Source organism: Panthera tigris, chromosome A3 (assembly GCF_018350195.1).
Source record: "Panthera tigris isolate Pti1 chromosome A3, P.tigris_Pti1_mat1.1, whole genome shotgun sequence".
Lineage (NCBI taxonomy): Eukaryota > Metazoa > Chordata > Mammalia > Carnivora > Felidae > Panthera > Panthera tigris.
In genome coordinates, this window is record NC_056662.1 from 17967156 (window position 1) to 17984051 (window position 16896).

The following is a 16896-nucleotide window of genomic DNA, read 5'->3' on the forward strand; positions in this document are numbered from 1 at the left end:
AGGGAGGGAGGGAAAGAGAGAAGGAGGGAGGGAGGGTATGTGGGTTCCATTTTAGGCTGCATTTGTCTTCAAATTGTGGCCAAAATGGGGGAGATAAAATTCTCTTCTTGGCGGGGGTTTCCTGGATCCAGATTCCTTTGCCTCGTTCTCCACTGAGCTCTCTGCTTCCAGAGCTAGCACTACCTGGACTCCATGCCTCTGGCTTCCAGTTGGGTTGAGCAAATGAGACCCACTGTTCATTGGTCAGGGGAAGAGAAGAGGATGTAGCCAGGGTGTTGATGCCTCTTGTTCCTGCCATGTGAGGATCAACTGAGTTCCTCGAGAGAAGGCTGCTGCTTCTGAGCTGGTGGTCTTATCTTCACAACTCTCTCCTTCAGGGTGCCAGTGACTGCTTCCTCTGCTTGTCCCTCTGGACACGTGGGTGGCCAACAACTCACCTGTCACTATGGTGGACCTTAGGTTCCCCTTCACCCTTCTTACTTTTGTCAGTAGTCCTTTTGCACATAAAGTCTCCCCAAATCATTCTCACTTGAGTATGCCATCTGTCATTCTTCCGTGCAGTCCACATCTAGATCCAGGGATCCATGGGAAGGGTGTTACTCCCCATACTGTCAAACTAGAATTCATCCTAGATGAACTCCCCTAAAATACTTCTGTGTCTAGGTTTTATCTTTTCATTTCATACCTCCTCTGATAGGGAGATCATTCCTCTTGAAATTGCATGTTTCATGACCAGGCAGGCTCAATTTTGGAAAAATTTTTCCTGAATTTGACTCCTCTGGGAGATCTGTTGTTTCCATGTTGATATAGGAGTGATTAAGATTGAAGTTGAAACCAAGTCCAATGGAAAATGGAGCAAGAGACCTGGGATAATTTACCCCCAAGATATTTAATGTGTCCATCGCTTTCCTTATCACAGGAACATAATAGCTATATTTAGAATTGGAAATATGGGGAAATCTCAGAGGGACTGCATTGGTTTTTTAGAAATGTTTGAAAAACTGTCATATGCAAGAAGGGTTAGTAATATTTTTGTACTTCTAATGATCTAAGAACAACCGGTTAAAATTTAAGAGAAGTAGGTTTCAAATCCATATGAAGGACTTTTTAAACCTTCAGCTGCCTGGGGAGGCGTCCAAATCTCTACCACTTGATATCCAGAGATTTCACAGTGGGTCTCTTGAAGGGGGATTTGGACATCAGAATGTGGTTGGACCAGCAGGGATGATATAAAAACAAGGATGCAGCTGTCATGTGTTGAATGTTCACTGTGTGCCAGGTGCTGTATTCCATGTGTTTCACATATGATCTCAGTTAATCATCACAGCCCTAGGAGCTTGGTCCCATTGTTGACTGATGTACTCAGAGGACGAGTTCAGAACTTAAAGAGGTTAAAGAACGGGCCCTGCATCATGCAGCTGGCAGGTGGCAGAGATAGTATATGAACCCAGGTCTTCCTGATGCCAAAACCAATGGTTTTAACATCCAGTAGATGGTGTCATAATGACCTTGGGAACTAGGTGGCCATGCACAGGCCTAACCCTGTCCTACCTCCATGAGCTGGGGCCTCTGCATGCTTTTATCCGCTCTCAAAATGATTCTAATTTCCATCACAGTTTGGAAATCACTGATTTAAACTAGTATTATTATAAATGCCCATCTGGTTCTGAAGGTCTTTCATTCCTATGAATGATCGTCAGGCATCAAGTTCAGCTTTAAATTTTCTCCTTTCGAGCTACAGGACTAACTAACCCTCACCCTCACCCTCACCCTTCACCAACCACAAGTCTCTACTTCAGTTGTCCATTGTTTGGCGTGTTATTTTATTACCTTAGTCCCTGAGAAAGGTCAGACTCCATTTTGAATCTCATTCAGAGCCATGAGAACAGAAAGGGCCAATCAGCTTCTTCCCCACTTCAAAAGGAGAGCAAGGAATCATCATGTAAGTCTCATTGATTTCCGATTTTAAGCTCAAGTAAAGAACATACCTATTGTTGGAGATGATCCAGAATAAGCCTCATATTTCCGAGTAAATGAAAGCCATTAATGGTTTCAGGAGGATTTAGGCTTATTCCACCTTGACATTGGAGGACCCATCTTGACTCTCTCTGTTCCTGGAGAATGAACCAGGTTTGGGGGTTGAGGATGATGGGTAGGGTGGAAGAACAATCTGATCTTTCCAATGCTTTAATGCAGCTGGAACCATCTGACTGTGATTTTTTCCCCTTGCACATGTCCCAAAGGAAGCTGGCCAAGAAGCAGAAGGAGACACAGAGTGGAGCCCAGAGGGAGATGGGGCCTGTGGCCTCAGCCGACAAACCCACCACCAAGCTCAGCGCCAGTCACAACGATGAAGGCTTCTCCTCTAGCTCTCAGGATGTTAATGGATTCAGTAAGTTGACCCAGCTAAGGGGAAGGGAACATCCATGGTTCAGCTTGACCCTGGTACCTCTGCTGTGGACCCCTCACAGTGGTCAGATGCTGAAGGGTATGGGTTCGGGATGCTTCCTTGGATGTTCCAAGGATGAATGTTCTCCCTGGCAAGGACTTGGGGCAGCCCATCTTGAGGGAAAAGGAGGTTTTAAGAATATTCCCCCAAAGCAAATGGAAATGGGGCAAGCCATCTTAACTGCTTGTGGAAATAAATAGATACAGGTTAAAACTAATAGTAGTTAAAAAAAAAAAAAAAAGAGGACATAGTTATGCCCATAAGGAGAAAAACATGCCGCATTGAAATGAGTGTCTTACAGTTTTCAAAACAGTGTTTCATATAAACCATGTTAGGTAGGTGTGCCACTAATTGCCATCTCTGTTTTGAGTGCTTAGGAAACTGAGGCTCAGAAAAGCAACTTCTGCAATGTCCCAAGGCTGATGAGTATACCTATCCAAACCTGGAACCCATGTCTCCCAAGCCTGGCCAGGTCCAAATTATAGCCAGTGTTCCAAGGGGCCTTTAGTCAAGAGCACCTGAGCCCTCATGCAGAATTGATACAGGGTCCCAAGCCTATAGAAGTGGCTAAGATTTCAGAGTTAAATCTTATCCAAAGGAAAATCTCAAGACTGGTAACCTAAAACTAACTTTTGTTCTCATCTCTCTTTAAGACAATTATTTTTCCTAGATTTAATAGAAATGCTAGATTCCCCAGCCTCTGCTCCAGATTAGGGAATTCAGGAAATCTAAAGGAATGTGAGAGTAGACAAATGAATGTCCTCCACACAGTGTGTGGCAAATGGAATAAACCATAATTTGTAAAAATCACTTAGATATGATCAGTTGGGGGGAGGGTTCTATGAGAAAATGAAGAAAGAAAGGAAACAAATATTTATAGACCATCTTCGTCCTCACCATGGCCCCGTGAGATACTGCATATGATTGTTCCCATTTTATAGGTAAGGTAGCCAAGGTTCAGTGCATGCGGCTGACCTTCTCAGAGTTACATAGCTAATTCCTGATGGATCCATGTTCTGAGGGTAACTTAGACCCATGATTGCTCATCTTAAGTATAGCACAGAACTCCTCTGAGAAAGTTTTCATAATACACATATGTAGGCCCTACACCTTACTGACTAAATCACAATCTCCTGAGGGAAGAGAGGTAGGGAGATGAGGGGAGGGGTAAGGTGGGATGTGGGTTTTGTAAAAGCCACTTAGATGGTTCTTATAGGCACGCTGATTAAGAACACTGAACTTTGAGGGAAGCAATAGCCATTTTCAAATATTGACATGCCGCCTTGGGAAGGAGATTAGTTTTAAACCTATAAAAAGGTTGAGAAAATAGTAAAATGAATCTTCCTTTACCTTGTACCTAGACTCACCAATTATTCATATTTGCAATATTTGTACACACACACTCTCTCACTCCATACTATATATTATATATGTATACATATATAAAAATATCCTGTATATATATACTTATATAAGATTATATAAAAATTTTATAAAATTTTCGGAACCATTTAGAAGTAGGTTGCAGACATCATGACACTCTACTTCCAGAGAATTCCTAAGAACTAGGAAAACTCTTCAACGTAACCACTATAAAATTATCTGACCCAAGAAATGTAACCTTATTTCAGTATGGAATATACCAGCGTATAGTTAAATTTCCTCAGTGGTCCTAAAATATTTATTGTTGTTGTTGTTGTTGCTGCTGCTTTAATCCAGGGTCCACTCAGGTACTCACATTATACTTGGTCATCATGTCTCTCCATCACTTTTCATCTAGAACAGCCAGCCCTCCCTCCTTTTTTTTTCTTTCAGGGCATCGACACATTTTAAGTTTAAGCCAGTTGTCTCCTAGAATGTGGCACAATCCAGATTTATCTGATTTTCTTCACCATGATTGCACTCAGGTTAACATGTTGCCAAAAATTCAACATAGGTGGCATCATGTCCTTCCCTTTGCATCATCTCAACAGACAAATGCTATCACTTTGCCCGTTATTGGCAATGCTAAGTCTGCACACTTCTTAAGATTGTGTAATGGCTTTAAAGACAAAGTCTAACAGTGCATACTGATTATTTCATGAGCAAATATTTAACTTGCATTTTCCTCAGAGAGCAGAGCAAGTGTGCAGTCTGCCTACCCACGAAGCCAGCTCTTTTTCCTTTCTCAACCCAGATGAATCGCTGGGATTCATACATTCCCTTGGGCCCAGAAAAAGGCGATAGTGACATAGGCAGCCAGGAGAGGCAGAAAAAGGGTTGACAAGGAAATGGACTTGGTGTGTCCTGAAAGAAAGGCCCATCTGAAGATCCCTGAGAATCTCTATCTATATTCATCTGTCACTGATTCTCCTGCTTTCCCTGGGAGAAAGGAAGTTCAATAACAAGTCTAGCTGATAGACAATCCTGGCCAAGTGATACCCATTCACCCCAAACCTTTCCTATATAGGCCAGATTCTTGTGCACACCTTTTTCCATGTGTAAAATGCCTGGGAAGGCTGAATGTCAAAATGGAAAGACTTCTGGGAAGTCTGAGTGCCAAAACTATTATAGTCAAAGATACATGACCTCGAAATTATAGGTATTTGATCTTAAGTTTTCTGATCACAAGTGGAAACCTGGGTAACAGTGATTTCTTGGATTTCAAGGGAAAACATCACTGTATTCCCCAGAGCTAAAACTTAAACTCTTAAGAGGAAAGCATCCAAGACCAAGGTAGATTAGCCAGCCAAAAAGGAGGAGAAATCCTATCTAGTAGAATCTAATCAGACATTTTCAAGTCTAGAGACAATATTTCCAAATGATTGATATGTGTGTTTGTTTTATATGCATACACACACAGATACACACACACATACCTTTTAATGGCGTTGCTTTTAAAAAAAGACATTGAAATTGAAAAAAAGTTCAGTTGACAGTATACTCAATTATTAAGAAATTTTGCATTTGTTTGAGTCACTGAATATTTTAGTACTCTATCTATGCATCTGGTGTCCTCAGGCTATAGCCACAAACACGCTCTGGGGATTCTTTTTAATACCCTGGAATGCATCAGGTACCTTTAAAATGCCCTGTGGAACCGCTGGGATGAGATTTGAGGGGAAAAAAATGTAAGTAATGCTTACACTAGAGATGTAGAAATTGCTTCTGAAATCACCCTGATGTATGTAAAATTGAATCTATTTTCTTGGCATTAGGGAAGTGACTGTCTGGCTTCTGCAGCGGCTTTAGGAGGCCCTGAGATTATTTGCAAATGTTAAGGAAGCAGGAGAAAGACAGAGTACAAGAATAGATGTCACATCAGAAAAGATTACAGAAGAATGTGCCCTGAGCAATTATTTCATTATTGAACAGGTGGGCTCCTGCCTGATTCAAATTCTGCATCTCCCTGCATAGGTTGATTTTCAGGGCTTTTCTATTCCAAATAACTGTTGCTGTTCCACAGCATCCATTCTATCAAGCTTCCAGATTTTGTATAGGAGCAATGACCTCTGGGAAGCAAGGGTGATGGGGCCCTTGCCATTGTCAGGTGTGGGCCTTTGCTTTGGGGTGCTTCAGCATTCTTGAAAAAGAAGTGCATGTCACATTTAAAGGACAAACAATGTGCATTGTTTTCAGTTTAAAGAAATGGCTGGCTTTTATTAAGTAATCTCATTTTGATCTTATTGCCCTGTGTAGCTGATTGTTATTTATTTACTTATTTTTTTTTTTAAGATCTTTCACTCACTGGGATAATTTTTCCAAGTCTTTCTTCTGGTGCTATCTTTTTACACCCATGCTTAAATCTTTTTCTTTATATCTGTTGTTCATGGTATCATCTTCTCTGTGTTCATTTTCAGTCCAAATCAAAGTGCTTCAAAACAAATCCCAGTTGAATTTCTGTGCTAGTGATGCCTGCTGGCAGGCCAGGTCCAAGGACCAGAGGGGTTCCTGCGGGACCAGCCAAGAAGGTCCCTGGCTGTGCGCAGGATAGAAATCAAACACGGGCCAGCAGGAGGACAGGCCAGCAGGAGGTGAAAGCAGAGTTTATCGAACATGTAAAGAAAGTGCCGAGTATCCGGGAGACTCAGCAAAGGAGTCTCATCTTTATTCGGGGCCTGGAGCTTTTTTATTGACAATTATAGTCTGGTGTACGTGTCCCCTCGGGCATCCAGGAACTGGTTGGAACAAAGCCAGGGGCCCAGCTGTTATTACTTGGAGGGGGTGGGTATTGGCATGGAGACGTCTAGTGCTGGTGGTCTGGTCATTCTCTGTTCTAAGGAAACCAATAACCCCTTGTCCCTTACAAGGAAGACATACACTGTTTGCATTGTGAGGCGTGTGTAGAGTGGGGTGCAGGTCCTAGCAAAGGGTAAAAACAGGTTTTTGTGGAGTCCTTCAGTCTCCCTGTCTCAGTGTGGAGCTCAGTTGTCTAGGCTTCCCATGCTGGCATCTGACAGACTCACTTGCCCACTGGGTGCTGTTGGTAAACTCTGTCTTCATTGTTTTGCTTCCATTGTACTGAAAGGCTGCATATCTGGTGGGTGTGAAGGCAGTTGGTTTCTAAGCAGCATCAGAGGCTGGGCCATCAAGCTCTCTGCTCTCTGCTAAGTAAGGATATAGGCATGGTTGAGGCCCTGGAGGTGAGATTCAGTGGCCACTTGCCCAGCACTTGGTACATGCCAGTCCCTGTGCCATGAGTCCTGAGCACAGTTTGGGGAGGGGAATAATTATACTGATGAATAAAAATGGGCATTGTCTTGCATATAATGTGTTTCTACTGAGTTTTTCATAGTTTACAAAAGTCCTTTTGCAGAATATTGGAGCCATAGATCCTTATTCCTGCACCAAAAGAAAGCTTGTATGTTTATTATCACTCCCATCGTACAGATGAGGAAACTGAGGTTCAGAGAGACCCTATGCCCCAAATCATACAACCATTTGCAGAGTTAAGGGTCTATTTCTTCTGACATCAGTTTGCTTCTATCCATCTAGCTCTGCATAGAATTTGGGAACATATTCAATAATAGTACCTACAGCAAAACAATAATAAGAGAAATAAATAATCAAGATGTCAGGAACACATAAATGAAGACAAGAAGGTCAAGACCAGGTTGTATTAGAATGTAATTTATTATATTAAAAAACAATCTAAATATGTAGACTGGTAACTTTCATATTCCAGTTTGGCTCTGAGCTTTCTAGTAGCAAAAGCCCAAATAGGAAGATAACTTTCATTGGCACCCATTACATATTAGGCCATATGCTCTATATAAATCCCACTCTTAAGCCTCCTAGGAACCCAACAAATTAGATATTATTCCCACTTCATAAACGGGGGAACTGAATTTCAGAGAACCAAAATAAGTAAGCCCAACATCACATGCGCACAGAGTGGGGATGGGATTGGAAGCCAAATAGGGTTATCTGACCCCAGAACCAGTGTCCCTTGTCCTGTACCATGAATGGTAGCCCACACTCAGCAGCCTAAATGGTGGCCACTCATGGCCAGGAGAGAGGGAGAGCACCACTCCTCTCCTGATGGCCAGCCAGCTCTTCTCCCATGTGGGCAGAAGCTGCTACCATAGCCATTTCCCACATGGAGGCCTGTCCCAGGCCTGGGCACTGGCAGGGAGCCCATCAGATTCCCACAAGCTGCCAGGCTCTGTGATAAGCACACTCAGATACGCATCTTCATCGGTCCTCACAGAACCCTGTATAGTGGTATGTTTATTACTAAACCCATTTTACAGTTGAGGAACCTGGTGTTCTGAGATATTGCAAGATCTTCCTCAAGTCACGTGATGAGTAGATAGTGAGGTCTGGACTCCAAACCAGATGTTCTCCTTTCAGAACTGAACGTCTTTGTCTTTCCTGTAACCTTTAGCTTTCTGCCCACCACAAAGCTAGGTGAAGGAGAGAAAGGAGAGTAAGGGGAATAGCCAATCCTGCTGGCAGGACAGTGCCTCCTCTTAGTTCTGTCTAACTTGACAGAATGAAGTCTGTCTGCTTGAGAGCCTGAAGCTCCTCCCGCAGGAAGACAGCTGTCCAGTCGATGCTCTAACAGGAGATGGGACTGTAGACCAGATGGCCCCATCTTCAGGCATCCCTGATCTGGACCAAGCCCTAGATAAAAGGGATGACCCCAGACACAGAGAGCTCACAGATGGGGAGGGGGACAAGTAGTCCAACAACAAGCATCTTTTCATAGCCCTATAGGGGCTACAGGAGCAGCCTGCCTGCAAAAAGAGCCACAAGATTCTTCCCCTGACTTTGTACCTCCAATGCAACCAAAAATATATTCAGTAGCCTCAGAGCTTGCGGTAGCCTCAGAGATGTTTGCTGCTGCTGAAGAGGGTTGGTCCTGAAACCTGATTCCTTTCTGATCTCCACCCCACAGAACTCCTAAAAGGGTGTCCTCACAGGTATGTCAGGGAATGTCCAAGCTTGGTATCCTGCAGGATGGTTTGGCAGAGATGGGGCAGGCAGAGGGAACCACCAGGCAAAATTTTAACCTGATGATTTTAGGAACATATTATGTAAATTAAGAAATTCAAATGGGGAACACAGTGCTTGAATTTAAAAATTTAATGGCTGAGGTTGCTGTAAACTCCTTCAGGAAGATTCCCGCACCCTGTCAGGAGGATGTTGAGCCAGCTGGAGAAATGGGTCTCTGGGAAAATTGGTTGGGCTGTGTCATTCCCTGGGGAAACTATGCCCCTGATGATGTGTGATGTTAAGGATTGCTAATGATGCCTCGCCTTTGTTTGGTACCTGCTGGGGCAGTCATTTTGCTAGATGCTGTTCACATATTATCTCTAATTCTCAAAGCATTGCAACCAGGTAGGAATTATTATCCTGATGTCATAAATGAGGAAACCTAAACTCAGTAAAATTAAACACATTTCTGCTGTCCTGTCTTTACAGTATTCCAACTTGACCTTCCTTTCTTTTGCTTAAAACCCTTCAGTGGCTCCTTGTAGCCCATGAAGGAAAGGCTAAAATCCTAAGCTGACCAGAATGTACCCTGACCACTGCCCAGCTCTCTGGCCCATTTGATACCCACTGAGCATTTGTTTAAATGTATGAATGAAAGAACCAATGATGAGCTGGAATTCAATGAAGATCTGCTAGCTCCATGCCCATATCTGGTCCCAACTCCTCTGGTAGTGAATTCTCTCTCCTTTTGAGCTGCAGTCTGCTTTACGTAACTTCCATCCATTTATTCCAGTTTTTGCATACAAGTGTATTGGTCAAGTGTATTGATGGCCCTTGGCTGTCCTCTGATGTCACATAAAGTAGGAAAGTCGGTCTTTCTCTTCCTACAGTACCCACCCCCCCATCCCTTGCTGTTGGACTTCAGCCATGTGTGTGCCCTGAAGGTCGTTCCTTCAGGCTGAGCAGCGCACATCAGCCATCAGCCTTCTTCAGGATACATTTCTGTTTTCCAGTCAGCTCAAAGTCTCAGTTGGCACCTCTGTCTCCATTTGGTCCATGTTCATGGAGTGCATGGTCTCCAAGATGAATGTGACTCTGCATTAGGTTGAATCGCTGGAAGTTTAGAGAGCCACTATCACCCTCACTCTAGATTCTAATCCTGGGTTCAGAGTACACTGCTCATGTATGAATGAACCCCCAAATATCCATCACATATCTGCCTAATGCAGAGCTCAGGGCTTCCAACTAAAACTTTCTCATTCAGCCCAAGTAAAGATGATTTGGGGGGCCCAAGTGAAGGACTTTATATATCATCTGTGCTGTCTTTGTGTTAGATTTGACCCTGTTATCTCAGCGTACTGAGATTATTTTTGATTTCTGTTGTGTCAGCCAATGAGCTCACTTAATCCTTCCAGTTTGGAGCCTCAAAATGTAATAATTACTAGATTATTACTATTCATAATACTAGCTATCCTCTGTTGCTCATTATGTGCCTATTTCCATCTGAAATTATATGCATTTATATGCATTATCTTATCTCATTGGTATGTTGGGAGGATTAAATAAGTGTTATAATTGTCCCTGGTGATTTACAAGTGAGGAAACTGAGGTTTAAACAGTAATGAACTTGCCTAAGGCTCATAGCCTTAAGCAGCAGAGCTGGAACTGAACCCTGGATCTGACACACCAAAGCCTTCAGCCAAGACAACTCCATTAAACCACGGGGGTTATTATTCCCATTTTATAAAGAAGGAAACTAAGTCCACAGGTACTGAGTAGTGAGTCATTTGCTCAAAGCAGTGGTTTTCAGAGTGTGGTCCCGTAATAAGAAGCATCAGCATCACCTGGGAATTCTTTGGAAGGAATTTCTTGGGCCCCACCCCAGACCTAAGGAACCCAAAGTTCTAAAGGTTTCTAACAAAGGTTTCAGGTGATGCTGATGCATGTTTGAGTTTGAATCACTGGCTTCAGCTAAATCCCAGGACTGTCAGACTCCAAAGCCTTTGCTCTTTACATGCTAAGTTGTCTCTGATAATGGTAGAGTTACAGCACCCTGGGAGATAAAGGCTAATACCCCCTTTCTCGGGGTGGAGGCACCAAGAAGGCATTGCCCTTTGGAGGTACTGGACCTTAAGGTTGCTAAAACCCATTATAGCTTTGAGGATCCCCAAGCCTAGGATTCTTTCTCAACTATCTCCGGAGCTTTTGCTCCTTTTATCTGAATAGCAAACAACCTAACAGAATTGAAGGAGTGGAAATTTACAAGAAAAAGCAATCATGAGTCACACAGTGAAACCAAGACCTCAACAGAATATCATGAAGAGAAAAAAAAAATGCACAAAATTCTGTTTGCAGGGACAATTATATTTTCTCATTCCTCCAAGATTAAATTGAATCTAGAAGAAGAATTGAATGTTACAAGCTTGCCACCTCTAGTTTTATTGAATATTTTACAGAGATTATTGAATATTTTGTAATCATCCACTTGGCTGACAGATTAAAGGACACACTTGATTCCTGGCAATCCAAAGTTGAATGGAATTATTTATTCTCTGGAAGTGCAAAATAGAAATTTAAGTGGCCTTGAAAAAGTAGACAAACTGTCTATCACAAACACTGAGGTAAATTAACACAAGTTTCAGAGAAAGATATTAGACTCAAAAAGGGACATGATAGACCATCAAAACTAAACATTACCTTAGACACCACCTGATCCAACCTTCCCATCTTAAAGAAGAAGAGTTGAGTCCTAGAGAGTTTCCTCAAGGTCACTCATTGAGTCACTAGCAGAAGAATCCGGGCTAGTATTGGGGGCTGTAACCACTCTAGTTCTTGTCCCCCAGTCTCCTTCAGATGAATGAAATATGGTCAGTAATGATTTATCTTCTCTAGAACCCCAATCCAATTTCTGCACAAATAAAATCTTCTCAAATTGAATTATATTTTTCATCTCCTGGTTATGGGAGCCAAGGTTTTCCTTTAAATATTCATTGAATACCAACTATATGCCAAGCAGTGTAGGGGTTGTGAAGATAAATAAGGCATGGTCTTTGCCTTCAAAGATATTATTGTCCTCCAAGAAGAGACTTGTAAGTGGGTTAGTTTCAATAAATGTGATAAGTGATGAAGAAAAGGTGTGTATAGTGCCCTAGGAACACTGATCATAGGATTGGCAAGTGATTGATTCTACATCAGATGATACTACATGAGAGAATGGATTTTGACTTGAAGGAGGTGCAAGAGGAGGATTGTCCCTGATGGAAGGGATGAAGACTTGGACAAGGGTCATGGTAGGCTTAGAAAAGGGGGCTTGGAGTACAAGGTGTTCTGTTGAGAGGATACGGCCAGAGATATGGCTGGAATAGTAGCTGGAACCTGCCCGAGAAGAGTCACATTTGTAGCCTACTTAAATTCACTTTCCAGGAAAGGCTACCTGTTTGGAAAATAGAATGATCCTAGTTGAAGTTGCCTCTGCATGTTATTGGAACCTGGCCTCATATTCCCTTTGATTTGTATAGATTTCACTTTCCGTTGTAGTTAAGTAGGGATGGCATTGTATCAGCCACAGACTTTTACTTTCATTATGAGCTGGCCCAGCCATTCCTTCTCAAAGAGATCTCAGTAAAGCTACAAAGCTAAATTTGCTTTTGACAATTTATGCTAGGTCACTACATCTTGAGAAGAAAATAGATTCTGCTCTGTACCTCACAAGCAGTCCTGAATCACAACAGGGCACTTAGAAAGTGCTTGTTAAAGTAATCAGGGATAAAGAAGTGAAGTTGAACATGTAAATATGTAGTTGCTAGGTAGCAGAATAAACCAAACTTAGAGACCAGGTTTTTTGTTTTTTTGTTTTCCCTCAGCTCAGTGCTACAGCCTTGATGAGTTGAAAGCATAAATAGTAATTCTCCTCACTAAAATTTTATGTGTAATTACTGGACAAAGCACTTTACATGCATCATTTCATATTCTCAACAACTCTGTGAGGCATATTAGGGAAACTAAGACTCAGAATTTAGGTAACTTGCTCAAGGACACCCAGCTACCAAGAAATCAAATCTGGGTTTGAACCTGGGTTTATATGATTGACCTATCAGCAGCCCATCTTTCTTGAAACACTTTTCTTCACTTGACTTTTCCTTTTCTGGTTTTCCTCCTTCCTCCCCAGCCATTTCTTCTCATTCTTCATTATCCATCAATCCTCTTATCCCCAACCTCTAACCACTGAAGCATCCCAGGGCTTAGTCCAGAATCATCTCTTTTCTGCTCATACTCAGTATAAGTGGGTGGTGATGACATTAAATGAGATCATGAGCACAGGAAGAGGCCAGATTTGGAGCAGAAGAGGGGGAGTTTACACATCTTGACAGGTTAGGTTGGAGATATTATTGAGTCATTGAAGGGGTGTCAAGTAGGTAGTTGGATCTGTGGGCCTGGAGCTCAGCAAAGGAGCGCAGCCTGGAGATATAAATGTTTGCTACCTTGTGTACACAAGGTGATTGAAGACTTTGCCATGAATAAGGAAACTGAGGCCCACTGAGATGAAACACATTGCCTTGGGTCACTTAGCAAGTTAATGGAAGAGCCAGAATGTTGAACCAGGGCTTATACATCAGGAGTGCCTATAGAAAAGCAGTCAAAGCTGAGAGCAAAATACAGGACTCTAAAAGGGACTGTGTGAATGTGATCCAAGAACAGAACCTTCTGGTCATCCATCTGGGTTCTGAGATGGAACTCAAAGTGTGTGAAGAAGTTAATGGGTTAGGTGGTCTCATGACTGTCTACTCAGCCTGGATATGATAGAGTCTCAGTATTCAAAGCAAAATTTTCTGATTTGAAGTAGAAATTTTGAAGAACCTGAAGTCTGATTTATATGTTAATGGGTCAGGAGTGGATCTATATATCTTGGGAAGTCCATGAAGGAGTAGTCATAGGGTTGGCTCCATCACACAGTTTGAGGAGCCCATGTAAAATTTTTGCCCACAGAGGTGGGCAGCAGGTATGAGGTGAAGATAGGAAGTAGAGATTTGCCAAGAGGAGATCTTTAAGAGGTAGCATTTGAGGAAGTGGAAGAAAAGATCAGAAGGCCACAGACAGGCAAAATCCCTCTGTCCCCAGCATTACCACCCTCCTTATTCTCTGGGTCGTGCCCCACGTATTTCTGGAGGAGGGTGTCATGAGGTTTAGTTACTTAGGCTGCCTTTCACTGAGATGCTCTTGACTCAGCTGTGAGAACTATCCACACCACATCTAATACATCTGTAACCCGTACCTACATCTACAGCAGACAGATTTCAAATGAGGAGATCCCCCAATCAGAATATGAAGTGTTGGTGACATAAACAAGAAAAAGGCAATTCCTCCCTTAAAAAGCCTATGATGTGATAGGGAACACAGACAATGGTGATCTGGAATGATTCCTCCAGTAGAGATAGGTGTGGGAAGCTGCAAGGAGAGTGGTGTCTGGTGGAGAGAAGTTATCCTGGCCCATTAACCATGTGCTTCATTTCTCTTCAAGTGATTTATTTTTCACCTCACCAACCATGTGAGTTGACTTCCTAATTATGTGGAGGCTGGAAATGAAAATAAAATTTCATGTCCTTAGCACCACAGCAAGAGAAGATGCATTAGATGTAATCATAAAGATACATTCAGCAGAGATGCAGTGCAAATTAATCTTGGCATGTTCCTTTCCCTCACTTTCTACAAGTTCCACCTCACATTTTGATTATTCTTTGTCTTCCATATAACTAGAACCCATTCACACCCACTACCTCCATCTTTGTCCAAGTAACTGCCATCTCTTGCCTCAGTAAGATCCGTAACCCCTAAATAATCATCATATTCATCCTTGTGATTCTGTAGTCCACATTCTTCTTAACAACTAAGGAGATGTATTAAAGGCAAATTGGAACATGCTTATCCTTCCCTGGCTTGAAACAGTTCTATAGCTTCTCATTATTCTTAAGCTACAAACCAAAGTCCACACAGGTTTTTCCCTCTCCACCTTTCCCAAACTCTCTCACATCACTGCACCCTTCTCTGTGAGCTCCAGTCATACTACCTTCTTCTCTTAGTAGTTCACCTTTTCCACACTCCTTCTACCACAGGACCTTTCCCTACACTATTGCTCTCTCTCATGCAGAGTGCGCAAACTACAGCCCATAGGCCACATAGAGCCCACTCTTTGTTATGGTAAATAAAGTTTTATTGGAACACACCTATGTTTATTTGTTTACAAACTGTCTATAGCTGCCTTTGTGCTATATCAGTAGAGTTTAGTAATTGCTACAGAGACTGTCTATCCCACAAAGTCTAAATTATTTACTTTCTATCACTTAACAGAAATGTTTTCCAACTCCTCATCTGGTTATACCCACATTCCTCTCCTAACTGACTCCTTTAGATCTAAATTCACAGATTTCTAACATTCCTAACCCTTTTCTCCCCAGACCAGATTGGATTTCTTTGTTAGGTGCTTCATAGAATTTTGTTCCCCTTTTCTTCTCAGCACTGATTTCATCTCCCAAATGTGTTTGTTTAAGGCCCAACCCTTCTGACAGATGGCAGGTTCCAAGAGGAGAGGACCATTTATGTTTTTCATTCTACTGTATCCCCAGCATGTAGCATGGTGTATGGCACAGAACAGATACCCAAAAATGTTTGTTTTATTGAATGGATAAATGAATGGATAGATGTATAGACAGGACTCAGACAAAGAAATCCTATATACTAAGTCAGAATAAAAAGGACTATGCTTAGTACAGCTGACATTATATACTATTGTCCTTTTTTCTGCATCCAGAATTGAGTGTACACAGACCAAGAAATCAAAGAATGTTTTTTTTTACCAATCAGTTGATATCCAGATTTTAGCATGTCTCCTACCTCCTGCCACTAATCGCTAGTCTTTCAGCACCAAAGGGAATTTTATAAGTTCCTTTTCATAGTTTTTGCAAAAGTGGGAACTGCTACTCAAAATATACTCAAGTGCTCTACTATTGGTTGGTTTGGGAATGTGATGCAATCATTCTTCCATTCATAGGAACAAGAAAGGAAAACAGTTCATAGTCTTTAGATCACAAATACATGCAAAAACTCAGGTGGGCTGCTATCTGGCTTTGCCAGTGGAAGAAGAAAAAAAAGTTAAATACAAGAAGCAGATATAACAACAGATTATGGTTCTCTGTTGGCTGGATAGCCTTACAACTGGCCATGGGAACATCAGTTGTCTGGGACTGTTCTGGGAGACAATGGGCACTCATTACATGGATCCAATTTCTATGCTCATAGAGAGTTGGCTTCCTCATACCACTTGTCTTGGAAGCTATTTCTTTGGCTATTGAAACTCACTTAGTAGGAAGGAAGTGAGTTGGTTCACTAGGTGAGAAGAAGCTAAGATGAGTTGATAGAGTATCAGTAGGAAATAGAACTAGGCTCCTCAGGCTTTGTCAAGTTGATCCAGGAAAACATGGAGGAGTTGAATTTTAAAGGATGAGTGTTACGAGTTTGTCAAGACAGAAAGAAAGAAATATGTCACTGTTCTTTGCCTTGTTATAATATACCATACCAACATTTAATGGCCTAAATCAACAGTCACTGTATTTTGTTTGTAATTCTGTGAGTCAGGAGTTTGGGCAAGGCACAGCAGGGATATCTTGTGTCTGCTTGAAAATGAAGAGACAGCTGGAATGACTTCAATGGCTGGAAATGACTGGGGCAGCTATTCAAGATCCATATGTCTGGGGCCTCAGTTCTTCCTTAAGTGGCATCTGCTAGGGATGGAATGCCCAAATGCTCCTTTATTTGCACATCTGACCCCTTGGTTGAAATTGCTAGAACAACCAGGGCTAGCTGGCATTGTTCTTTCTCTGTGCATCTAACTTAGGCTTCTTTGTAGCATGGCAGACTTATGGCAATCATACTTCTTGCATGATGGTTGGCTCCCCCCAGAGCAAGTGTTCCAAGAAGGCCAGGAGGAATGCCAGTCTTATTAAAAACCAGGCATCACCTCTGCTGGCCAGAACTGG

General features: G+C 42.2%; 1 protein-coding gene across 3 annotated transcripts in view; it reads left to right on the forward strand.

The window, feature by feature from the left end:
* PTPRT (protein tyrosine phosphatase receptor type T) overlaps nucleotides 1-16896 on the forward strand; it is a 796626-nt gene that overhangs the window by 659840 nt on the left and 119890 nt on the right. For all 3 annotated transcript variants that reach the window (XM_042980385.1, XM_042980383.1, XM_042980384.1), the window contains one exon: nucleotides 2244-2392. In XM_042980385.1, the coding sequence (XP_042836319.1) occupies nucleotides 2244-2392 (149 nt within the window). The remainder of the gene's footprint in view (nucleotides 1-2243; nucleotides 2393-16896) is intronic.